This window comes from Protopterus annectens, chromosome 3.part1, assembly GCF_019279795.1.
Source record: "Protopterus annectens isolate FY-2018-M chromosome 3.part1, PAN1.0, whole genome shotgun sequence".
NCBI lineage: Eukaryota > Metazoa > Chordata > Ceratodontiformes > Protopteridae > Protopterus > Protopterus annectens.
In genome coordinates, this window is record NC_056732.1 from 174,861,177 (window position 1) to 174,887,524 (window position 26,348).

At 43.4% G+C, this 26,348-nt stretch overlaps 1 protein-coding gene across 1 annotated transcript in view; it reads right to left on the reverse strand.

Annotated features, from left to right (window-relative positions):
• Positions 1-26,348, reverse strand: part of KIF5B (kinesin family member 5B) — a 2,669,048-nt gene that overhangs the window by 1,597,954 nt on the left and 1,044,746 nt on the right. Inside the window, exon 11 of the mRNA XM_044066703.1 lies at positions 16,239-16,387. Within this exon, the coding sequence (XP_043922638.1) occupies positions 16,239-16,387 (149 nt within the window). The remainder of the gene's footprint in view (positions 1-16,238; positions 16,388-26,348) is intronic.

Here is a 26,348-nt window from a genome sequence, read left to right on the forward strand (position 1 = left end):
AACTGAAAGTCCTATCTGCCTCGAGTCTGGAAGTTGTTGCAGTGGAAACCCCATGCTATTTCTTATGCAGCTGTTATCAGAGTTTTGTCCTAAGGAAGGAACCTGAAGGGAAGGCCCAGATTGAGGAAGCATGCTAGGAGCCACCAATTAGACTCTTACATGGAAGCAGTTTTATCCTGAAAGTGAGAGACAGTGTTGGCGCCACACATTTCTGAGGTACCACTGTAGTTTCCTCTTATGTAGTCTGGCCATAGGAATCATGAGGATGCATGAGGCCATGTAACTTAGGGCCTAGAGATGCTCTCTGGTTGGGAGGTATTTCTTGACAAGGAACTTTATGAAGTACAGAGCTAGAAAGGTAACCTTGCCTTTCTAAAGCAATGCGCCCAGTAAAGCTCTCAAACACAATCCTGTTTGGTGGGTTTAAGATTTTTAGCATGGATGATGAACCCCACTGAAGTTAGTATATTTTGGGTGTAAAGCACATCTGCTTTGAAATTTTCTAGGTCTGTTTTCTGAATGAGGCAATCATCTAAAGGTAAATCTGAATTCCCTTTGTCCTGCAGAAGGCTATCACTGGGGTTAGGGCATTTTGTGAAAACCCTAAATGCACTAGACAAGCCAAAGGGCAGAGCACAGAATTTATAATGCCTCATACCTGCTCTAAAGTGTAAGACCCTTACTGTGTGATTCCTCGCTGGGGATGTAGAGGTATGCATCTTTTAGATCCAAGGTTACCATGAAGGTGTTGGGAGTAATCATGTGCAAACAGTTATTTAGAGACTTAGTATTTTGAATTTTGAGAACTGCAAGAATCAGTCGAGCCCTGACAGATCTAGAATTGGCCTCTCGGTAACATCTTTTCTGGGGACTAGGAAAAGTCTGCAGTAAAACACTCTTCCTTGCAAAGAGGTTGGTACATGTCCCACAAAGCCTTGGGTGCACAAAAGCTGTATTTGGTTTAAGGAGTTGGCCTTTTGGTTTAGATGAATATCTGGGAAGTCTGAACAAATCAAGGGTTGTATGAACTTGAGTTTGTAACCTCTATGACTGATGTTTAGAACTCACAGATCCCTAGTAATGAGGGCCCGGTTCTTGTGTAACAGGGACAGTCTTCTCTCCGACCTGAGAGAGGAAGGCAGTGCCATGTAAGAGTCATGACTGCTCTCAGTTCCCTGGGGACAGGATGTCACAGGCTTATCGGGGTCTGTTTGCTACTGTCTTGGATGTTGGTGCAGTCTTCCTTTCCATTCCCTAACAGATCTCCTTTGTCTAGCCTTGCACTGGGGGGGCTGGAAAGGATCAATGTTTGGCAGGGTTAATTTTGGCTGAACAGAAGAGGTTGGACCTGTAGGAAAGTCCATGACAGCTTGTATGGACTTGGCCTTACCATCCATTTTCTTGAGCACAGCCTCAGCTTTAGGACCAAATAGAAGGTCTAGCTGAGTGGACCTGGCATGTTCAGGAAGGGACTGCTCCCTCAGTCAGGCATGCCTTCTAATGATGCACCCTGTGTCTGCTGCCCTGTTGGAAGCTTCCAAGGCATCATAGCCACAGTACAGTGTGCGCTTAGCCAGCTGAGAGCAGGGGTTGTATAATTCCAGTAATTCCTTTGAGGGGGGCCTTATTTCTGGTCCCCATCAGCTTTTGTTTCATCTGATCAAAAATGTTTTCCTGGTACTTCATCATATGAAACTGGCAGTTCAAAGCCCTCATGCCAAGGATAGCAGAGGTGAAGACTTTTGTAACAAACCTGTCCAAGGCTCTGCTTTCCTTGTCTGTTGGTAAAAGCTTTATGGAAGCACTAGCTTTTGTTCGCTGAGAACCCTGAGTCACCACTTCAGGATCTGCCACAGGATTCTTATAAATGTATTTGTGGGAATCGAAAATCCTGTAAAATCTGTGAGGTTTATGATTGGCAGGGGGAAGGGAGTTTAGTTGTAATAAGGAATACAGAAAGATATTGTCTACCACCTCTTAGACTGGAGGAATGGCAAGAAATTTATGTTCAGGGAGACTGAGGAATTCCCTAATCCTCTTCTTGGACTACGGGTAATGCTAAGCTTCCCTTTTAAAGTGCATCCTCAGGGTATGCAAGGTTTCCCCAAAGGAAATCCAAGGTAACAGCAACAATCAGTACAGGAATAGGAAATGAAAAGGGACTGCTCAGACCAAGGAGCCACCATCTGTAATGAAACTTCAAGTCTTGGATATGTTTACCTGGTGTCATATGGGATCCTTCAAACTGACACCACTGAACTTTCAGGGTGCACTGCAATACTCTGGCATCTGGAACAATATAAACAGTAGCTGCCATAAGTTCCAAGGTTTTGAGACAAAGTCACAGGGATTGAATTGGCATGTATAATCCCAATCCACAGTGTTTTGTAAGGGAAGACTGTTTTCCAGTGCCAGAAGCAAATCAAATGGCAAGCTGCTACTGCTGAATGCCAAATGCACTAAGAGATAAATAGTAACTTGTGAATATGTATGCAGACCATTTTTTCCCTCTCTGTAAATGGAAAGTCTAAAGAAAAACAGAACAGGACATTAGTTATATGTCACTTGGACTCCTATTACAAGAACGAAAGTTCACTACTTCGAACTTGTAATAGGAAGCCTCGCTTCTGCAAAAGTTCACTTTAATGAAAGTGAACTTTTGTGCAAGTGCACTTCACCGAAAACACCGCAGTACATTGGAGGACATAAAAAAACAAGCTATGTCCCCCACTATGGTGCGATAGTCACGGACCTTAGGGTTAGGGCACGGGTTAGGGTAACGGGACAGTTAATAAAGCTATCCCCTTACCCTAACCCATGCCCTAACCCTAAGGTTCGTGACTATCGCACCATAGTGGGGGACATTGCTATGTCCTTCACTGCGCTGCAGACATCACGGACCTTAGGGTTAGGACACGGGTCATGGTAAGGGGATAGCCCTATGGGCTATCCCCTTTCTATGACCCGTGCCATAACCCTAAGGTCTGTGAGTACTGCACGGAAGTTCAGTACAACACCCGTTCGTTGTACTGAACTTCGCGTAATTGCACTTTCACTGCAGTGAGCATTCCATGCACTATTTCGAATTAGTGAAAATTCGATATAGTGTATGGAACCCATGTCACTTACACCACCTGTTACAAGAATGGACAAAGCAAATGCTTTTTGCACATAGTATTACCTTGACTTGGGTTCAATACCATTGCACTGAATGTCTGCAACTCAATGTACATTATTTAAATTAATAAGGAGAGTGCAATGCTTCACAGCATATTGAACATTATTCACAAATGACACAAGTGACTAATGATGTGAATTGTCAAAAACACTTAACTGTTGCTGTACATCTGCCTCAGTGCCCAGCTCGTGGCTGAGAAGAGTCCTTTGATCAGCCCACTTACCCCATTAAATAATCTATAAATTAAATTTGAAGTGACAAGGAGTCAGTTATAGGAACTAAAGTGAGCTCAAACAGGAATATCTGGAGAGGACAATGGTGGCTAGTGCCCACCCATGTGCACAGAAACCTCCTGGCCTCCATGATGACTTTTACATGACAGTTAGTGCCCTGGAGGTTCAAATATCAAGTCTTCTTCTGACAAATGGAGGAGGACCGATTGTACCATGACCACTTAAAAAGACTACTTCACTAATTACAGGCCTAAGGATCTTGGTCTTCTTTGTATATATAAGAAACCTAGAGTAAAAACCAAACCCTTTTTTGTCTGGTGAGATCTCCTGGATGGCTTTTGTAAAATTTTTTAAACATCTCTATTTTGCCACATAATTTTGATGGCATGGGGAAGTCCGTCAAGGAGCCAGATGGGTGGAAAAGGGGATCATAATGCCTCTTGATATTACTTTCCTGACAACCTGCTCTTTGCTAAATTGTACTTCTATTTAAAGTTTAAGAGTGCTGCTGTTGTATTTTTGAATTTGTTGCAGTGCTTCTATATTTTAAATAATTTTGAAGTGCCCCTGAAAGTTCATGTTGCTTGCTGCCGATTTCTGCACTATCTCAGAGAATCACTGGATTTGTTTTCTGGTTATTGCATTCCTGCACTTTTTGCTGCATCAGGGCTGATTTTACATTAAGAAAAATTAGGTCTCCACTCTAGTAGCAGTGGAAGGTAGCCTAATTTTATTCTGAGCTTGGGAAAAGTACAGTTTTGTACCTACCATAAATGTAGATGTTCGAGGATCCACATTGCTGCAGTCCTAACTATTGGGGTAGTCCGCTGTCCAGTCGGCCCGAATACCAAAGTATAAGGCTGACGTCGGTCAGGGCGCATTAGACTGACGTCAGAACGTCAGGGTACTAATGCGCATGACCGACGCCATATCCTCAGTCTTTTCTTGCCCCAGATGTCAGAAGACCCTAAAAAGACAAGGCCCAATATACCTGCACCAAAAATATGTACAATATATACAAAAATATCAGCATATAACCTCACCTACACAACCACCCCTAAACACAGAGGGGAAGGAGGGAGGGTAAATTGGACTGCAGCAATGTGGATCCTCGAACATCTACATTTATGGTAGGTACAAAACTGTACTATGTTCTTCGTTCCACATTGCTGCAGTCCTAACTATTGGGTAGAATCCCAAAGCAGAGGTAAGGGAGGCTGGCAAATCATAAAGAAGCAGGAGCTGACAACATGCCTTGCAAAATAGCTGTGGCAAAACCAGCCCTAGACTTAGAGTAGAGAGGAAGGTGATAATGCTTAGAGAAAGTATGCACTGAACTCCAAGTAGCTGCCTCCAAAATATCCTTAGTTGCCACCCCTTAGAAATGCTGTTGAAGTGGCAGTAGCCCTAGTGGAATGAGGCCTAATCCCAGCTGGAATCTCCTTGCCATGATGGGAATAACAAAATGCAATGCAAAACCCAATCCACCTAGAAATAGTTTGTTTTGACACAGGCTTGCCCTCTTGAACTCAAAGCAAAAGAAACAAACAACTGCTGAGACTGCCTAAAATCCTTAGTCCTGCTCAAATAATAACGCAATTGCCTGTGCACATCTAAAGTGTGCAAAATCTTTTCCCCTTTATTTTGGGGTCTGCATAAAAAGTAGGCAAATGAATAGTTTGGTTTAAAGCCACACTAGAAACCACCTTAGGCATAAAAGAAGGATTAGTGCGTAATGATACCCTATCCTTATGGAAAATCAAAAGGGCTCTACTGCCATAAGGGCCTGCAACTCAGACACCCTTCTTGCAGAAGTAATAGCCAACAGAAAAGCAGTCTTCCATGACAAGTATTTCAATTCAGCAGTAGCTGCAGGCTCAAAAGGTTGTAGAGTAAGTTTTTCCAACACAAAATTGAGATCCCAAGCAGGAGTAGGAGCTCTACGTGGGGTCTTATATTCTTTGCCCTCTAAGAAACTGCTTGAACAAAGGATGCGAAAACAATGGTGGGTCACAATCATAGTGAGCTGAAATTGCTGCAGCATGAATCTTAATGGAAGAGAAGGACAAACCTTTGTCCAATAACTCAGTAAGATATTGAAGAGCCACACTCAAATTAGGCTCAGAAATCTCCAAATTCTTTGCTGTACTCCAAAATAAAAATCTCTTCCATTTTTCTGTACACTTTCCTTGTACTAGGTCTTCTAGCTTCCATAATCACATTTAAAACTTGTTGAGGAAGTTGAGACCTGCTGTGTTTCAACACAGAATATGCCAGGCTGTTAGATGAAGAGAGTGGAGCTTGACATTGAGCAGATGACCGTCCTTCTAAGATAACAGATGTGGAATCAAAGGTAAAGGCCATGGAGGCTTCCTTACCAGACTCCTTAGTAGTGGGTACCAGTGTTGCCGAGGCCAATCTGGAGCTATTAAAATCATCCTTGGCTTGTCTTGTCTGACCTTTAAGAGCACCTTTGGAAGAAGAGGCAGAGGTGGAAAGGCATACACATGAAGATTTTTCCAACTGAAAGAAAGAGCATCCACTTTCCAAGCTGTGTGATGAAACCCCTTTGTGCAAAACTTTGGCAGCTGGTGGTTTAGTGGAGAAGCGAACAGATCTATGTCTGGAGTTCCCCAGGACACTGTCAATTTCTGAAATACATGAAGATCCAGTTTCCACTCGTGGGGATCCATGATTTGTCTGCTTAACACATCTGCTAAGGAGTTCTGTGCTCGGCAGAAACATTGCCTGAAGAGTTAGTTGCAAGCTGAGCGCAGTCTCCCATAAAATCATTGCTTGCCTGCATAGAGGATAAGAATGTGTTCCCCTTGTTTGTTGATGTACCACATGACAGTTGTGTTGTCTGTTAGAATCAACACCTGCCCTGGAAGAAGTAACTCCTTGAAAGCCATTAATGCAAACTGGACTGCTAACATCTCCTTCATGTTGATATGTAGATGCTGTAGTCTGGCAGGCCACTTGTCTTGTATCCACTTTCCATTTAGATGAGCTCCCCAAGCAATGTCCGAGGCATCTGTCGTTAAAATCTGACTCGCCTCTGGCCGGGTCACAGAGAGTCCCTTGTTTAGGTGACATTCCTGAGCCCACCACAAAAATTCTGTTTGAAGGCAAGGTATTATTTGAATGACAGTGTCCAAATCCTGGCAGTGCTGTGTCCATACATTTTTGAGATACCATTGCAGCTTCCTCATATGCAGTTTGGCATTGGGAAGCACCAGAATACAAGATGCCATGAACCCTAATACTTGAAGGACTGTCCTTGCAGTCAGCACGGACTGATGAGATAGTTGATGGAAGTAAAAGGATAGACTCTGTTGTTTGTCCGGGGTTAAAAAGGCCATCTGGGCTGCTGTATTCAGTCTCACACCCAGAAAGCACATGTCTTGAGAGGGTACTAGACTGGACTTTATTTCGTTCACAGAATACCCTAGGCATCTTAGCACTGCTATAACATATTCCAGATGCTGTAGAAGGTCTTCCTTTTCTTGAGCCAGAATCAGGCAATCGTCCAAGTAAGGATAGATTTGAATTCCTTGTAGCCTGAAGTAAGCTATCACTGGAGCCAGAACCTTTGTGAATACTCTGGGCAGTAGATAAGCCAAAGGGCAATGCAGAGAACTGATAATGAGAATTTCCAGCTCGAAACGCAGATACTTCCTGCAACTTAGTCTTATAGGCACATGAAGGTAAGCTTCCTTGAGATCTAAAGTTACCATCCAGTGATCTTTGCCCAGCAGAGGTAAAAGCTGTTGTAACGTCAACATCTTGAACTTTGGAATGTCCAGATAAGTGTTGAGGATAGATAAATCCAAAATTGGTCTCCACGTGTTCCCCTTCTTTGGTACTAGGAACAGGCGAAAATCCTAGGCCCCTTTCTGATACAGGGACTGGCTGAATGGCCCCTATTTGGAGTAACAGAGAAATTTGCGTGTGAGCCCTGTCCTTTGTGGAGGAGGAACGTCTGGCATGCCTTTGAAAGGGGGCAATGTATGGAAATAAAACCTGTAACCGTGGTGAATGATATCCAACACCCATCTGTCTTGAGTAATTAAATCCCAATTTTCTTTGAAAAGAGACAGTCTTCCTCCCAAAGGAGCTGCCAGGCGAGAATCTACTGGCAGCTGAAAAGGCAGGTCATTGGGTCTGTTTACGAAAGGACTGACCCCTGCCCTCACCAGAAGTCTGAGCAGGTGAACTCCCTGTTCTAGGCCTAAAAGAACCTTGAGCTCTGCCCCTACCACGTCTAGACCTACCCCTAGACTGGGAATCATAAGCAGGATATGTCCATCCCTTAGTAGGCCAATTTCTACTAAACTTCGGTGGCTGCACCTGCAAAAAATCTTTAACAGTTTGCATAGACTTAGCTTTGTCCTCCATTTTCTTTAAAACAGCTTCCACAGGTGAACCAAACAACACATCAGACTGTAAAGGAGCATCCAAAATCCTTGTCTTAACATGCTCAGCTAAATTCTGATCCCTCAACCAGGCATGCCTGCGAAGAACAGAACTAGTGGCAGCCACCCTCGAGGAGGCCTGTACAGCATCAAAACCACATTGCAAAGAATGCTTACCCACTTGTTCAGACACATGAACTAAATCCAGCAACTCTTTACACTCAATACCTTCCGCCAAAGCATCCATCTTAGATTTCAATTGTGAAAGGAGATAATTTTGATATTTTAGCATGTGAAACTGACAATTCAACGCCCTCATGGCTAAAGTGGAAGAAGTATACACTTTCTTTCCCCATCTATCCAAAGCCCTTGCCTCTTTATCAGTGGGAACAGGGTTTTTAACAACAGAGGCCTTAACACCTTTAGGTCCCTGAGAAACAGTTTCGGGTCTGCCCTAGGACTCTTAAAAGATACTTATGAGCTTCAGGCACCCTATAGTACCTATCAGGTTTAACAGGAGCAGGAGGCAAAGAATCAGGATTCAGAGAAGCCTCTGCAAAAACATCTTCCACCACATTCAACACAGGAGGTATAGCTAAGGGCCTATGCTGGGGTAAAAACAAGAATTCCCTAAGCCTTTTCCTGGAATCAGAGTAATCCTGGCCTTCCCATTTAAAGTATTCCCTCATGGAATGCAGAGTCTCTGAAAATGAGAAATCCTCAGGAGGAGAAGCTGTAGGAGTGGAATCATCCACATCAGAATCAGAATAAGGAGGATACTCTTGCAAATCATCCGCAGAAGACTCAGAAGCCTCTGAACACTGTTCAAAACTCTCAAACTCAGGTTCCACCCTAGGCCTCTTATCAGGAGGGGGCATAGAACCTCTAATCATAGTAATCAAATCTTCTGCCATTTTAAGCATATGTTTCTTAGGCACAGAACCTGAAGTGCTAGGAGAAGCCCCCACTGAAGCTAAACTTGGCCTACCTCTCAAAGAAGTTTTGGAAACAGAAGGAGAGGCTCTAACTACCTTGGGAAGAGAGGGAAGAACAGTTACCTGAGAAGCCCCTTCAGCCTGGCCTACCTCCTGAGAAGGCACATCCTGTAACAGTAAAGTCTCTGCCTGAGACTCCAAAGAAACTCCTGGCAAAACCTCTGGCTCCACTGAGCCTTCTAAAGAACCGACGTCTGGGACTGCCGGTTCATCAACCCTAGGCTTTGCTGTTTTGTCCTTGCGCTTTTTGGACGAAGCGGGTGTCGGAGCATCCGACGGCATTTTATAATTGCAACGCTTCCCAAACACTAACCTGGCACAGTCTAACCTTCTCTTAATAGTGCGTTTGTTAAATCTAGCACAAGAGCGGCATCCAACAACGTCGTGCTCAGGCCCTAAACAAGGTATACACAAGGTATGGTAATCCCTATGAGGTATCTGTTTCCCACAAGAAATACAGTTATTCACTTTTTCTGACATCCGGTTAAATACTGAGGCAAGAAAAAACCAAAATGTTCCCCAACGGGGTACTTAGCCAACTTTGATTCGGTCTGAAACTCCGACTTCAGAAAATTTCAGAACGCCAGCCTGCACTCGCAAAACTGCTTCTGCATCGGACCATGCGGCAAAAAAGACTGAGGATATGGCGTCGGTCATGCGCATTAGTACCCTGACATTCTGACGTCAGTCTAATGCGCCCTGACCGACGTCAGCCTTATACTTTGGTATTCGGGCCGACTGGACAGCGGACTACCCCAATAGTTAGGACTGCAGCAATGTGGAACGAAGAACATCTCTAGTCCGCTTTAAGTGTAATTCTGCGATTGATCAGGGGGCCATTTTGATTGTTTAGTCAGTTTCTGGGGTTGTATAAAACGTGTGTTTATATAGCTCTTGGCTCATTTTCAGAGTTCCCAACTGCATGGTTTCCATGCCACACATTTCAGTCTGTTCTGCTTCTACTATGCCATCATTTGGCAGACAAGTAAAACATTTTGCTAAATTCACTTCTATTTAAAGTTTAAGAGTACCATTATATTTTTGCATTACGTGCTGTTTTTCTGCATTTTAATTCATTTTGAAGTACACCTAAAAGTTACTGTTGGTTGCCAAATTTTGCACTCTCTCTCAATCAAGGATTCACTATAATTGCTTGCTCCCTACTGTGCTCCTGCACTTTTTGCTGCACCAGAACCAATTTTACATGGAGGAGGATTAGGCCTGAACTCTAGTGGCAGTGGAGGGCAGCCTAATCAGAGTTTAAACTCTAATCAACTTTACATGCAAATATTTGATCGGCCAAAGGGCCATTTTGATTGTTTAGTCAGTTTCTGGGCCTAACCCGCAGTGGTGGTGCTGCGGTAGCATTGTCGCCTCACAGTAAGACGGTCTGGTTCGATTCTCAGCTACAGCATCTTCTGCATGGAGACATGCGTTAATGGGCATACCTTCGTTGAAGGTTGTGCGTCAGGCCTGGCAAGCCGGTACGTAAAAATCAACTGCCAATCATTAGCGGACCGGAGTTCCGCTGTGGCGACCCCTAACCGGGAAAAGCCGAAAGACACAAACAAGTCACTTTCTGGGCTTGTATAAAGTCTGTGTGCGTTTCACACTGTTCATCGTACAGTGATGGCTAGCAGTGCACTGTACAGACAGAGGCACTTCCAACTGAAAATTTTCCTATAAAAATACCTTCTAAAATCCACCCACAACTTAGCTGTGCAAACAAACTTGTTTGGTCAGTAAGGAGCACCATTTTAAGAGTTTTGTCTTAGATAATTATTGCAGTCTATACTTGTAGAGCATCTTAAACTAGCCAGCTGTAAACTCCCCGTCATCCCCATTAAAGCAAGTAATAAGGATCTGTAACCATGGATATTCACACCTCCACTATTACTTCTGTAGGCAGCCGGGCAGACTTGGGCATCCTGAGACAAACTCATAACTGTCCCATATACTTGGATGTCTACTGAGTCTTAAAACAATCTGATATGGTATGTGAGAGGTGTAGTTACACAATGCCACTGAAGGCAAGGCTCTCCCTTACTAACACTAGAAATAACAAACAGTTGTAGGAAACGCACCACACATAGGATGGACCAGACACAGAATTATATATGCTGAGGCTCTTAAATGTAACTCACCCAAACCTCAGAGGTCTCCTAGACAATGCACTTATAAGTATCCTCAGCAACCTCATAAGCACTCTACAAAAATATTCACCATGACGCATACCACCACAAGGTGTTTCAACCTCTAAAATTATAAGGCACACACCATACAACTCAACATTTTGGTCATAGCAGACTCCACTGCAAGACTCACAGATGTCTAGCACACAGGGTCAAGTACAGTCTCTCTCTTGGTTAGTTGATTATCAGGGGCCAGGATCTGACAGATCACACAAGCACCTGTGTCATTAAACAACAGATACTAGTATGACTTGGTCATAGTTATGTGGGTGTGAATGATCCGATATGAACATCTGTGGATTATATGAAGAGGCATGAAGGAGCTCTCAGACTGCATCTACAGGCAGCTATGAGCCTAACACTGAGCAGCATTCTACCTTCTCCAAGGACAATACCACAATATGAACATAAAATAAAAGACTTTAATAATTGGCTTAGTTTTAGGTGTCATTCGAAGGGGGTAATAATATCCATCTGCTTGGGAGGATATAGTTGCTAGATCAAGCTGGTTTGCCAGGAATGGTTTGCACCAGTCTCCTCTAGGCTTTCAGGTATTGGCTAAAACTATGTCTGCCTCCATAATGCCTTTTTTTAGGCACTGCAAACTTGGACAACCTTCCGACATAGCTAAACCCACCCATGACAGGGTCTAAACAAGAAACTTCACTCCCTTCAAGCTTTTCTCACCCTGGAGAATATGGATGTGAGTGCAGTTACTGAGACATGAGTGGTCAAACGTACACTAGCAATTGCACAGGAAGGAACAAAAGGTGAGGGGAGTCTCAATTTACATCTAACAAACAACTCAAGACTGCTCGAATACTATGACGCGCTTGAGGGAGGAGGAAAGGGAGTGCCAAGTAACAGTCATTCAATTTACACTAAGCAAAGTTCCATACCATTTCCTTGCAAGTTATATGTCCCCCTATATGACCCAGGGAGCAATATACCACCTACTTAAATTTACTGGAGACACACCCTAAGCAACCCAATACCATATTTATGGATGACCAACTACTCCACTATAAAGTGGAAATCGTACACAACCTCAAAAGTACAGGTCCAGAGATTCCTGTACTTTATCAGCACAAACATTCTTGGCCCAACAGTCCATACACATCCACTAGGCGTGCTAACATCTTTGACCTGATTCTCAGGAGAACATTATACACTATCTCCCGGTATAATGTCCTCGCTGGTTAGATTAGACAATTAAACCATCTCTTTTGAAATAAAAACTAAACTCGGGACCCCAGCTCACTCTGGAACTTTTAAAAAATATTCTAAGGGTAACTTCCTACCACTCAGCAATTCTCTATCAAATTTCCAAGCTCCTCTAAACCCCCGAGTACACTGTTGCCAATGCAGAACTATTCACATAAACCATTTACAAGCATATAGATAAGCTGCGTAGAGACAGCTGTGCCTATCCAAAATAAGCATAGGACAAACAAAAAGCAAGCCATGCTGGTGGAATTCCATCATCAATAGGCTGTATAAGAAAAGAAAGAAAATCATTGCCAAAAATAGGATGCTTTATGCCCAGCAAGGTAAAAAAACTCTCACTAATCTACAGAAGGAACTAAGGGGACCGATCCAAGTCACCAAAACTCTTCCACCTCTCCACAACATAAACCACTTGTTGCACAGACCACCGCTTGCTTTACCATAAAGGGTAAATCCTCACAGTACAAACACAATGGATTGAAAAAACAGCAACACCGTCCTCTGGAATCAAACGATAATATTTAATACGACAACACACAGAACACAAAACAGGATTGAGCGCGCTTTCTTCTTGTCACCAAGACTTCATCAGAATCCAATACAAACTGCTTCTCACACCCTTAAATACTTACTAAACATTGAATAATTGATTAATTGCCACTTGTTACATTTGTATTAAAAACATATGTATATATATTTCCTTTACTTACAGCAACAACAAAACTTTCCCTATGAAATTGATATCCAAACTCTAAAAATGTATTACTACCACTCTAATTAAATACATATATTAAAAAAGTGCTTATGAATAGTATATATGTTCCGTATATTAAAAATGTTCAATTGTATATTGTATGTTAAAAACAGAGTGAAAACTGAAAGGGATAATATTTTCAAAGTTTAGGGTTGTTGGCTAAGAGTTTTAGTGCTGGCTTAATCAATTATTCAATGTTTAGTAAGTATTTAAGGGTGTGAGAAGCAGTTTGTATTGGATTCTGATGAAGTCTTGGTGACAAGAAGAAAGCGCGCTCAATCCTGTTTTGTGTTCTGTGTGTTGTCGTATTAAATATTATCGTTTGATTCCAGTGGACGGTGTTGCTGTTTTTTCAATCCATTGTGTTTGTACTGTGAGGATTTACCCTTTATGGTAAACCAAGCGGTGGTCTGTGCGACCGATCCAAGTCAGTCAAGGCAAAATTTCAGGTGAAAATAGCCTCCCACACAATGGATAAATCACAAGGCATTCTTCAGCTATGTCCACAACCTTAAAAGCAACGCAACAATATGCTGAACAAACTGTGAACAACATCATCTGCACTGTGCCAGAGGATACAGTAAACCTACTGACTGAGAAACTTGGCTCCAGCTTTAGCCCCATCCCCAAGTCACCCATCAGAAAATACCCGCAACTGTAATACCCCTAAACCATCACTAGGGAACAAATCCTCAACACACTAGTTAAGGCAGAGAACACTGCATCGATGGGTCCTGATAAGAGCCCAGGATGCCTTATACGCATCATGAAACATGACTTATCAGGCTCACAAGAATCACTATTTAATCGTAGCCTCCAGACAGGCTTCATGTCAAGTAAATAAAGGACAGCAACAGTCATCCCCTCTGCACAAAGGAAGGCCACATCTACGGACCTAGGTGGCAAAAGACCCATAAGTCAGACAGATGGGAGGGTGGCCTAATGGTTAAGGTGTTTGCCTTACAAACACAAGGTACAGGGTTTGAATCTCCCAGGGGATAATTGGCTAGGCTTAAAATGGCTCGCAAGGGCAGTTAGCCTAATACTAATCTATGAACCTAATCTATGAACCCAAGTCTCATATGCAAAGCCATGGAAAGAATCTTCAAATAATGATAAACAACGACAAAGGAAAACTTTAGACTCTGGATCCAACTTAGTTTGGTTTTGTCAAGGGGAAGTCATGCTTAATCTGCTGGGCTTCTTTGAGAAGGTCGCTAAAGCTACAGACAATGGGAAAATGGTGCACACTGCTTACCTCAACCTGGCCAAAGCATTTGACATAATACCTCAGTTAGGCACAGTAGATAAACCCATATGTCACCGGCAAATAGTTGGTTGGCTCACAACAGGACCCAAGAGGTTAAGATAAGGGGACTCTACACTTCACAAAAAGACCAGTCACTAGTGGACTCCCTCAGGGCTCAGTGCTAGGGCATTTGATTTTTGGCAAATACTTTTCTGAGGTCAAGGCCATACCAAGGGCATCTGGGGACCAAGTCTGTAGATGGCTGCAAGCTAGATGTTGTCACAGAATCTCCAAAAGACACAGACACCCTTCAATCAAGTAGGCCACAGTCAGACAGAGACACAGACACAAACAAATGGTGTCACAGCCATGGTCTAAAAATTTTGGTCACCCCCATAATACCTTTTCAGGCACTGCAAACTTGATCAACCTTCTAACATAGCTTAATCTACCCATGATGATCTAAAGCTGTTACTGTTTAATGCCAGAAATATAAACAAGAAACTCCACTTTCTACAATGAGAAGAAATGCATAACAGCATCCTTCGGGAAGAAGGCCACCCATGCAAATTACACTGATAAAATACCACTACAAGTAAACCCCGTGGTCAGAGATTTGGGACTGCATGTAGACAGCAACCTGGTCTCTGTCAACTATGTGTTTACGGTGGTGATGAAATCATTTTTTTCAATGCACAACTTACAGGTAAGGGTATGGCATCAATGTCCAAGGATGTCATTGTTCTGCTGCACTCAGACTTCATCAGATCAATTACAGAGTACAAAGTGTCCTTCACTACACTATGCACCTGATCAGGCATTCTTGCAAATGGAGAGCCCACAAAGGTTCCTCACAGAGAGAGTACATGGCATAAACAAGTCCTGCACACGCTGCATCAAAGCCATATTCTTCTACTCTCTCCTACCACTGTTGTGAAGTGATCTATGTCTGGCCTACAAAGCACCCTCTAATCTCATTGTGATGGACCTGCTGCATATTCGCAAAACAAACAGCATCAGAATGACTTGATCTAGGGACTTAAACTTCACCTCCAAAATCAATAGGATATGCTAGAGGGAGAAACGTATGTGTCCCAGAGACTACCCCTTTTCTGAAACAGTCTTTCCATCCATGTGAAGTGGAGTTCTTCTCTAACTCAATTCAACCATAACTTGGACCAGTGGACTTTGAATCAGATAACTTACCCCAATCTGGCACCTACATCTCTTACAGACAGAGGAAGCCTTGTAAATGCTTGACCACAAGAATCTGAACCTCTATCTAACCCTCAAAAATTACTGTGGGGTTTCAAAACATGGTGCAACATTTGTGAAAGCATGACTAGGCTTAAAATAGCCCTCTAGGGACATTAGCCTAGCAATTACCTACAAGCGTATGAATAAAGCAAACAGCTTTCTCCTAAACCTCATTGCCTATGTGAAAATGTCAATGGGATTTGATATAGTACAGCTGAAATCATAACAGTCAATTTTCACACTTTTTCTACCCATTGTTGTGAAGGACTGCAAGCAAATATATAGCTTATTATTTAAAACACCAATGAAGTAATATGATTGCAACAACTAGATACTGACAAAGAATTATTTTTTAATCTGGATGTCGAGCAGACTATAGACAACAGTGGCTTTTATCCTGACTACTGATAAAGATGAACCTGCTCACCTCGGACACTTTACTACACAGCTGCTTAAAAGACAAACTGAAAAATCAATATAAATATAGCAGCATAGATCTGCAATAAACAAGCAATACCAGCAATTTAATGGATTTAAAAAAAAAAAAAAAAAAAAAAAAAAAAAAACAGCAAAAGGCCAGAGTTCCTTGAAGTACTAAAAGACCACACCTAACTACAACTTAATTTAAACCTACAAACAAAACATTTAAATAGTACTATTTCTTAGTAAATGAAAAGCAAAAGTTTACACGAATGGTTTCATTACACAAAACACAATATAAACTAAAATAAGACTTACCATTGCGCCACCTGTTGAGCTCATTTTCCAGCCATTGTATTGTATTTCGGAATGTCTTGCTCCGTTCTTTTTCTCTTTCATATTTTTTCTTCCACTCTTCCGCTGTGAGTTCAATATTCACACACACTGTATTCTTAATGGTCTTGGCTCTTAAAAAAAAAACAAATAATCTTTAGTTTATTAACAACCAAGTATGTTCCCACACTATCTGAACCAAGTGCTACACAAGTCTTTTTTTGCATGTTAATTTTAACATTTTAATTTTTTTCCCTTAAAAATGTTTACATGGACTGTTTTACAGACTACTCATAGCAGCTATCATTTTTATCTGAGAGGTACCCAAATGACAAAGGGTGCATCACTGTCCCAGGGGGTAAGATAATGCTCTAACAAAAATTAATTCTGTGCATTTTCACACAGCACACAACTAAAGCTAACAAAAACTGTTTTCTTAGACAATAAATTACTCAAGAGCTTATCAAAATGATAGACCTCAAGAGTAATTTCAGTAAGCGAACAGAACACTATTGGGCGCCTACAATACCAATGGGCACCACTTGACATTTGGTTCTTCAAAAGGTCATTTGGGGGTCAAGTATTACAGCAGTGACCACTACTCTGTCACTGGTATAATGACAGGCCAATATCATAACTTGAGCCCTTCTTGCAAGATACAAAACCATACAGGTTCCTGACGTTGGAAGGAATAACGTAGTAGGAAATTTCAATAAAATGACTCTGGTCCAAATGAAAATGTGCCAATTAAAACAATGAAGTGCATCAGTTCATCCGTTAGAGGTTCCTCCTACTTGAAGCATGGTAGGTTGGGTATTTCACCAATCAAAAATTCAGCATTCTTTTTCAACAAAAACCTGAAATTCTGATTGGCTCCTCAGGTTAAAAAGAAAATCTTTACTGTGATCCTGTGACCGACAAGCAACCCAAGTAATGGGGGAGCCAATGTAATATAATAGTAGAGAGAATGGTGCAAGGCACAAGTGTGTGGGCCAGAACGTGCCTGGCTCTTTGAAGCAGTGTCTGTTGTAACAGCCTTTGAGTCTCATGTGCAGAAACGCACGTTATCCACAGAAGAATGCACTGTAGGCTCCAGCTCACAGCTCCAGATGTACATGTCAGTTACTAAAAGAGGAGGGAGGGCAAAAATTATGGCTGCCCCGCTGACAATTACTCACAAATGTCTTTCACAACAGGGAATGAATGAGTCAGATGTGTTATGGAAGTGCTGATGGTTGGCAGGCAATGGGAAGAAAAATGATGGGAAAAGTACAGTTTTGTACCTACCATAAATGTAGATGTTCGAGTGTTCACCCTGCTGCAGTCATCACACTTGGGTTATCCTGTCATCAGGCGGTCCCGCAGTCGGCCGGATTTCCAAAGTCTTGGTTCGACGTCTGTTGCTGTCACCTCATCCCTGACGTCAGTGCGCCAGGGGTACATATATTGCAACCGACGCCATTTTCTTCAGTTTTTCTTGCCCCAGATGTCAGGTGCCCCCAAAAAGGTGATCCAAATTAGTACCAAAAAGGTGTGAACACTGTACAAACACAAAATCCCTTCAGCTATAAGCAAATAAATCAGAAAGGCATAGCAAAGATTTAGCCAGTAGATCAGAGGGGTTGGAGGGAGGGTAACCTAGACTGCAGCAGGGTGAACACTCGAACATCTACATTTATGGTAGGTACAAAACTGTACTATGTTCATCGTGTTACCCTGCTGCAGTCATCACACTTGGGTTGAGTACCAAAGCTAAGGTAGGGTGGAGGCATCATAGAGGGTTAGTGAAGGCAATGAGGCCCTGCAGAACTGCAGTGGCGAAGCCTGCCCCGGATTTAGAATAAAGAGGTAAGTGATAGTGTTTGGTGAAAGTGTGTACAGAACTCCAAGTTGCAGCTTCTAAAATTTCCTTGGTAGGAACCCCCCTGAGAAAGGCAGTAGAGGTAGCTGTTGCCCTGGTAGAGTGGGATCTAATGGTAGGAGGAACTGGTTTCCCATGATGGGTATAGCAGAATCTAATGCAATGGCCTATCCATTTAGAAATGGTTTGCTTGGATATGGCCCTCCCTTGAGAAGCTGTAGCATAGGAAAAGTACAGTTTTGTACCTACCATAAATGTAGATGTCCGAACAGGATAGCATCTGCAGTCCTTACAAATGGGTTGTCCTGTCGTCAGGCAGCCCTTCGGTCGGCCGGATTCCAAAGTCTGGGTCTGGCCTCGGCTGGTGTCGCACTTCACCCGACGTCATCTCTGCTGGTCTTCGGGTATAAAGGCATCAGCAGACGCCATTTTCCTCAGTGTTTCTTGCCCCAGATGCCAGTTGCCCTCTTGGATAGCTAAATTTTTGGGTAAATGCCAATGTTTCCAAAAAAGTAGAAGGCAAACACAAAAACAAATAAGCATGTATGTACATATATACAAACAAATACACCATAAGAGATCCCCCCCAGCTAGCTATTAGGTGGTCAAATACCCTAGGAGTACCACAGAGGGGAAGGAGGGTGGGTAATCCTGACTGCAGATGCTATCCTGTTCGGACATCTACATTTATGGTAGGTACAAAACTGTACTATGTCCTTCAAGGATGCATCTGCAGTCCTTACAAATGGGTAGAATACCATAGCCAAACTAGGGGAGGAGGAAGAAGAATTATGGTGTAGTTAGGATCCCTTGCAAAACAGCAGTGGCAAACCCTGCTCGGGATCTAGAGTATAGAGGTAAGTTATAATGCTTGGCAAATGTATGCACGGAGGTCCAAGTAGCCGCCTCAATAATGTCCTTGGTAGCCACTCCTCGTAAGAAAGCTGTGGTAGTGGCTGTAGCCCTTGTAGAATGAGGCCTTATGTTCTGTGGAATTTGCTTTCCATGGTAGGAGTAACAGAATCTTATGCAATTTCCTATCCACTTGGAGATTGTCTGTTTGGAAATTGCTTTTCCTTCCCTTCCTGTTGCATAAGGTACTAGCAGCTGGTCAGTTTTTCTATTGCCCTTGGTTCTGTCCAGGTAGCGCAACTGTCTATGTACATCCAAGGTATGCAGCAGTCTTTCCCCTCTGTTCTGTGGATTGGGAAAGAAAGTAGGTAGGTGGATAGCCTGGTTTAGAGACACTCTGGATACCACCTTAGGCATAAATGTAGGATTAGTTCTCATGGATACTCTATCTTGATGGAAGATTAGGAAGGGTTGTATTGCCATTAAAGCCTGTAGCTCTGAAACCCTTCTTGCAGAAGTAATTGCCAGTAGAAAAGCAGTTTTCCAGGATAGGTGTTGAAGATCTGCTGTTGCTGCTGGTTCGAATGGAGGGAGTGTCAATTTTTCTAGCACAAAGTTCAAGTCCCATGCTGGTAATGGTGGTTTCCTAGGAGGTTTTACATTCTTAATTCCTCTCAGGAACTGCCTGAGCAGAGGATGTGAGAAGACAGGGGGATCGAAGCTGTATTCTGCAGAAATAGCTGATGCATGTATCTTGATGGATGAATAGGACAGGCCTGTATGGAGAAGCTCTGCCAAATACTCCAGGATGTTGGCAATATCTACCTTTGACACATCTTTCCCTCTTTCAGTACTCCAAATGACAAACCTTTTCCATTTTCCTGCATAGTTCCTTCTTGTTGAAGGTCTGCGGGCCTCAAGGATAATGTCTTTAACCCTTTGGGATAAATCTGGGTTAGTTGCTCTTATGTAATGTTCCAGGCAGTCAGTTGCAGAGTTTTCAGGTTTGGATGCAGGATGTTGTAGTCGCTCTGAGTTAACATCAAAGGAATCAGGGGTAGTGTCCACGTTTCCCCCCCGAGACATGCTCCTCAGCAATGGATACCAATGTTGTCTTGGCCAATTTGGAGCTATCAGAGTTATCCTTGGACGTTCCTCTTTGATTTTCAGTAGCACCTTGTGCATCAAAGGAAGGTGGAAATGCATATGCTGTCAGGCCTTTCCAACTGAAGGATAGAGAGTCCACCTTCCAAGCAAGTGGGTGGTATGTCCTTGTGCAGAATTTCTTGAGCTGGTGATTGAGTGGGGATGCGAATAGGTCTACTTGTGGCATTCCCCATTTCTTTGTGATGGCCTTGAAGATGTGCCGGTGTAGCATCCATTCGTGAGCATCCGAGGTAGTTCTGCTTAACATGTCTGCTAGGATGTTTTCTTTTCCGGTACAAATATTGCCTGTAACTGAATGTTGTAGCTCAGAGCCATATTCCATAGGTCCAGAGCCATGCGGCATAAGGGGTATGAATGAGTGCCTCCCTGTTTGTTGATGTACCACATGACTGTGGTGTTGTCTGTCCTTATCATCAATTGGCCTTCTTTGAGGAATGGTCTGAAATTCTGGATTGCTAGTTTTACTGCCAGCATTTCTTTTTGATTTATGTGCAGGTGCAGCTGATCTGGAGTCCATAAGCCTTGAATGCACTTGTCCAGCATGTGGGCCCCCCAACCGAGGTCTGAGGCGTCCGTTGTGATGGTTTGGCTTGTTTGAATATTGTGGAAGGACAAACCTGGGTTTGACTGGCATGGCTGAGCCCACCATAGGAACTCTTGTTTCAGGCATGGGATTAGTGGTATTTCGGTTTCCAAGCTGTGCCTGTGTTGAGACCATAAATTCTTTAGGTACCACTGTAGCTTTCTCATATGCAGTCTGGCATGGGGGACCAGGATTATGCAGGATGCCATGAAGCCCAAGGCCTGCAGTACTTTCCTTGCTGTTAGTTTGTTCTGCTTTGTTAATGCCAAGAAGTAAAGAGGAAGTTGTTCTTGTTTTTCTGCAGTTAGGAATGCCATCTGTTTTACTGTGTCCAATTCTGCACCCAAGAATGTTCTTGTTTGGGATGGTATCAGTCTTGACTTTTTAAATTGACTGTGTATCCCAGGGCTTGTAGTAAGCAAATGACTCTTTGTAAGTCTTGTGTCAGCTTGCTTTTGTTGTCCGCTTGTATCAGGCAGTCGTCCAGGTATGGATAAATTTGGATTCCCTGAAGCCTGCAATGAGCGATTACTGATGCCAGGCATTTCGTGAACACTCTGGGCGCAGTAGATAAGCCAAATGGCAATGCTGAGAATTGATAATGCTCTGATCCTGCAAGAAATCTGAGGTATCTTCTGCAATTTGGTCGTATGGGGACGTGCAGGTATGCCTCCTTGAGATCTAGGGTCACCAGCCAATACTCCTTGCCCAGCATGGGAAGAAGTTGCTGTAGGGTCAGCATTTTGAATTTTGGAACAATGATGAATGTGTTTAAAGGCGGACAGGTCGAGAATAGGTCTCCAACTTTTCTCTTTTCTTGGTACTAGGAAGAGTCTGGAGTAAAATCCCTTGCCCTGTTCTGTAGGTGGTACCCTTTCCACAGCTCTCATCTTTGTTAATTGAGCTATTTGTTTTAGAGCTTCTGTCTTGATTTGGTGGTAGGTTTGGCATTCCTCTTTTTACTGGTAAGGTGTGGAAATGAAACCTGTAGCCTTGGTCTATAGTTTGCAAAATCCACTTGTCTCTTGTGATATAGTGCCAGTTTTTTGAAAATAAGGCTAACTTTCCGCCTAAGGGTGCTGCTATTTGTTCCCTGGTAGGCGGTGTGAGAGCCAAGTCACTGTGATTGTCCTGTTGCAGTGGCAGTGGTTGTATCTGTGCCTCGTTGGTTATTGCCTTGCCACTGGCGTCCCCTGTAGGCACCTCCTCTGGATTGATTTCTGCCTCTGGAACATCTATTCCTGCCTCTCTGAGTTTTAGAGGAGTCTGGAAAGGACCAATTTTTGGAAGGCCAGTTCCTGCTAAATCTTGGGGGCTGAACCTGTAGGAAATCTTTAACTGTTTGTACAGATTTTGCCTTCTCTTCCATTTTCTTCATTACTTGTTGGGCAGGAGAACCAAATAGACTGACCTTATCCATAGGAGCATCTAATAGCTTTGCTTTAACATGATCCGCAAGACCTGTTCTTTCAACCATGCATGCCTTCTTATAACTGTGCCAGTCATGGCTGATCTAAATGAAGCCTCCAGTGCATCATAGCCACATTTTAAAGAATGGTTACTAACCTGCTGAATGTTATTCACCATTTCTAGAACATATTTCTTATCTAAGGAATCATCAGAGGACAGTTTCTTAGTTAACTGATCAAGCATAAACTCTTGGTATTGGATCATATGAAACTGACAGTTCAAAGCTCTAGCTGAGAGAGTAGCAGAGGTGCATACTTTTTACCCCATCTCTAAGGACCTGGATTCCCTTTCAGAAGGGAGAGGGTTTTTCGCTGAGGTTGAAGCTACTGCCTTAGGCCCCTGTGAGATAGTCTCAGGATCTGCAAAGGAGCCTTGTATAAGTGGTGATGAGTGTCCGCACCCTGTAAAACCTATCGGGCTTGGCAGGGCTGGAGGTAAAGTATCAGGAGTAGTGCAAACATCATTAAATGCATCATCCACAACAGGAAGAACTGGAGGTATAGCTAAGGGCCTATGTTATGTAAGTGTAAAAATGTCCTAAGCCTTTTTCTTGAATCTGAGAAATCTTGTCCCTGCCATTGGAATTGCTCTCTCATGGCATGTAAGGTTTCCCCAAAGGAAAATTCCTCTGGTGGAGAGGCAGAAGGAATAGATTCTTCAGCATCGGAATCTTCATAAGTAGAAAAAGGAGCCTCTGGATGATCTGTATTGTTTGTATCATCAGAAGAGTCATCTGAGGACACTGGCTCAGGAGGCTCTGCTCTAGGTCTCTTTCCTGGAGGTTGAGAGGCCCTGTCTGGGTGAGATTGGGATCCCCTTATTAAAGAGATGAGATCCTCTGCCAGAGTAAGCATTTGGGAACTGGAACTGGGCCTGTGAGAGGGGGGCTTAACAGGCACAGACTTAGCAGTTTTGGCTGCTTTAGCCCTGGCAAAGGCCTTTATAGACATGGCTGCAGGAGGCCTAGCAGCACCACGTGCTGGGGTAGAGACATCCAAAGGGATGGTGTCCGATAATTCTGGAGAAACCACATTAGTAAGCAAAACTTCAGAGGCCGATTCAACTAGGGTAGAAGGGGCCTCGGTAGTAGTCATGGATTCGGCTGTAGATTGACCCGTTTGCTCGGTTTCGGCCAAAACCGAGACACTCGCGGTTTGCTTAACCGTGGTTTCGGCCGAAACAGCGGACCGCGAGTGCCGGTCTTTTTCTTTGCGTTTTTTAACAATTTGAGTAGTCGGAGGATCCGACGGCATAAAGTACGCAAAATCTGAGCCGAAAAACTGTTCAGCAAACTCCGACCGACGCCTAAGCGTTCGTCGGTTGAATGAAGCACAGGCTAAACAAGCTGCTACGTCGTGGTCTGGGCCTAAACAAGGTAAGCAGTAAGAGTGGAAATCTTTATGAGGTATTTGTTTCCCACAAGTTAAACAGTTATTCACTTTTTCTGACATCGGCTGAGGCAAGAAAGAGTCCCCAACGGGTACTTAGCTTTTAGAAGTCTTCGAAGTAGTATTCGGTAGTAGTAATCTCTGGATCTGACCGACCGGCACTTGCGAACAGCTTCTGCTTCGGGCGCCACGCGGCAAGAAAGACTGAGGAAAATGGTGTCGGCTGATGCCTTTATACCCGAAGACCAGCAGAGATGACGTCGGGTGAAGTGCGACACCAGCCGAGGCCAGACCCAGACTTTGGAATCCGGCCGACCGAAGGGCTGCCTGACGACAGGACAACCCATTTGTAAGGACTGCAGATGCATCCTTGAAGGACATCAAAGAGCTGGTCAGTTTTTCTGAAAGCCTTAGTTTTATCCAAGTAGTAACAAAGTTGCCTGTGAATGTCCAAGGAATGCAGGAGTCTCTCACCTTTGTTCTGTGGATTGGGGAAGCAAGTGGGTAGGTGGATGGTTTGATTTAAAGCTACACTGGAAACCACCTTAGGCATGAAGGAAGGATTAGTTCATAGAGAAACTCTGTCTTGATGGAAAATGAGGAAAGGTTCCACTGCCATAAGTGACTGTAATTCTAAGACTCTCCTAGCAGAAGTTATTGCCAGGAGCAGGGCAGTCTTCCAGGATAAGAACTGAAGGTCTGCAGAAAAAGCTGGTTCAAAGGGAGGTAGCGTTAGTTTTTCCAGAACAAAGTTGAGGTCCCATGTTGGTGTAGGGGCTCTTCTAGGTGGTCTAATGTTTTTTGCCCCTCTGAGGAACTGCCTTCGTAGAGGATTGGAAAATAAAGGTGGATTAGTGTCGTAGTGAGCTGAAATAGCTGAAGCATGGATTTTAATAGAGGAGAAGGAAAGTCCTTTATGCAACATCTCAGTTAAATACTGCAGAATGTGAGGCATATGAGGCTGAGTTGTGTCTTGGCCTTTAGCTTGGTTCCAAGCACAAAACCTTTTCCATTTGTCCGAGTAAGCCTTCCTGGTGCTTGGCCTCCTGGCCTCTAGAATAACATCCAGTACTGCCTGTGAAAGAGGGGCTGATGGGATGATTAATTGATTTGCCATGCAGCCAGGTTTAAGGTTTTGATTTGGCTGTGTAGAATCTGCTTGTCTTGCTGCGTGAGTAAATGAGGAATTTGAGGCAATATCCATGGTGGGCTGTGAGCCATATTCTTCAATAGCGGGTACCAGTGCTGGCGTGGCCAGTCTGGGGCTATGAGAATCAGTCGAGGTTTCTCCTTTTTGACCTTCAAAAGAACCTTTGTGAGAAGAGGAAAGGCATATGCTGTCAGTTTTTTTCAACTGAAGGAGAGAGCGTCCACTTTCCAAGCTTGATGGTGGAATGTCCTTGTACAAAATTTTGTCAGCTGGTAGTTTTGAGGACTGGCAAACAGGTCTATGTTTGGTAGACCCCATCTTTGATTTATCATTGTAAATATTTGTGGGTCTAGCTTCCACTCGTGGGGATCTTTGATGTTTCTGCTTAGGTCGTCTGCCAATGTGTTTTTCTGTCCTGGCAGGAATTGAGCTTGTAACTGGACTTGGTAGGCCAGAGCTGTGTTCCATAAGATTATTGCTTGCCTGCAAAGAGGGTAGGAATGTGTGCCCCCTTGTTTGTTTATGTACCACATTACTGTGGTGTTGTCCATCTTTATTGCAAGTTGTCCTGGCTGTAGTAGATCCTTGAAGGCTGTCAGAGCTTTCTGCACAGCTAGCATCTCTTTTTGGTTTATGTGCAGTTTTCTTTGTTCTGCAGTCCATATGCCTTGAATGCATTGCCTTGCCATGTGTGCCCCCCAGGCATAGTCTGAAGCATCTGTTGTGATAGTTTGCCTGGGTGGGGGCAAGATGAAAGGTTGACCCTTTTTGAGGTGACATGCCTGTGCCCACCATAGAAATTCCTGTTGGAAGGCAGGGAATGAGAGATATCACTGTGTCCAAGCTGTGGCTGTGTTGAGACCATACGCTTTTTAGGTATCACTGTAATTTCCTCATATGCAGTTTTGCAAATGGTATTATCAGAATGCAAGATGCCATGAAGCCCAAAGCCTGCAGAATTTTTCTTGCAGTTAATTGGGTCTGTTGCCATTGTCTTGAAATATTGAGTCAGTTGTAATTGCTTGTCTGGTGTAAGATAAGCCTTCTGGGCCATTGTGTCCAAGCTGGCACCCAGGAATGTCATTTTTTGTGAGGGTACTAGCTTTGACTTCTTTTCGTTTACTGTGTACCCCAGACAATTTAGTAGATGCTTCACAAAAGCCAGATGTTGTAAGAGAATGTCCTTTCCTTCTGCTTGGATGAGGCAGTGGTCCAGATATGGATATATTTGAATTCCTCTGTCTGCAGTATGCAATTACTGGTGCCAGGCATTTTGTGAATACTCTGGGCGCAGTAGATAAGCCAAAGGGCAGTGCAGAGAATTGATAATGGGTTGAACCTGCAATGAAACGGAGGTATCTTCTGCAACTTTATTTGACAGGGACATGCAGGTATGCCTCCTTGAGGTCCAACGTTACCAGCCATGCTTCCTTGCCCAACATGGGAAGTAGCTTCTGTAGTGTTAGCATCTTGAATTTGGGAACTTGTAAGTGTTTAGAATAGAGAGGTCCAGAATTGGTCTCCAAGCATTTTCTTTCCTGGGTACTAGGAACAGTCTTGAGTAAAATCCTTGGCCTTGCTCTTGAGTTGGTACCCTTTGAATGGCTCTCATGGCCATGAGAGC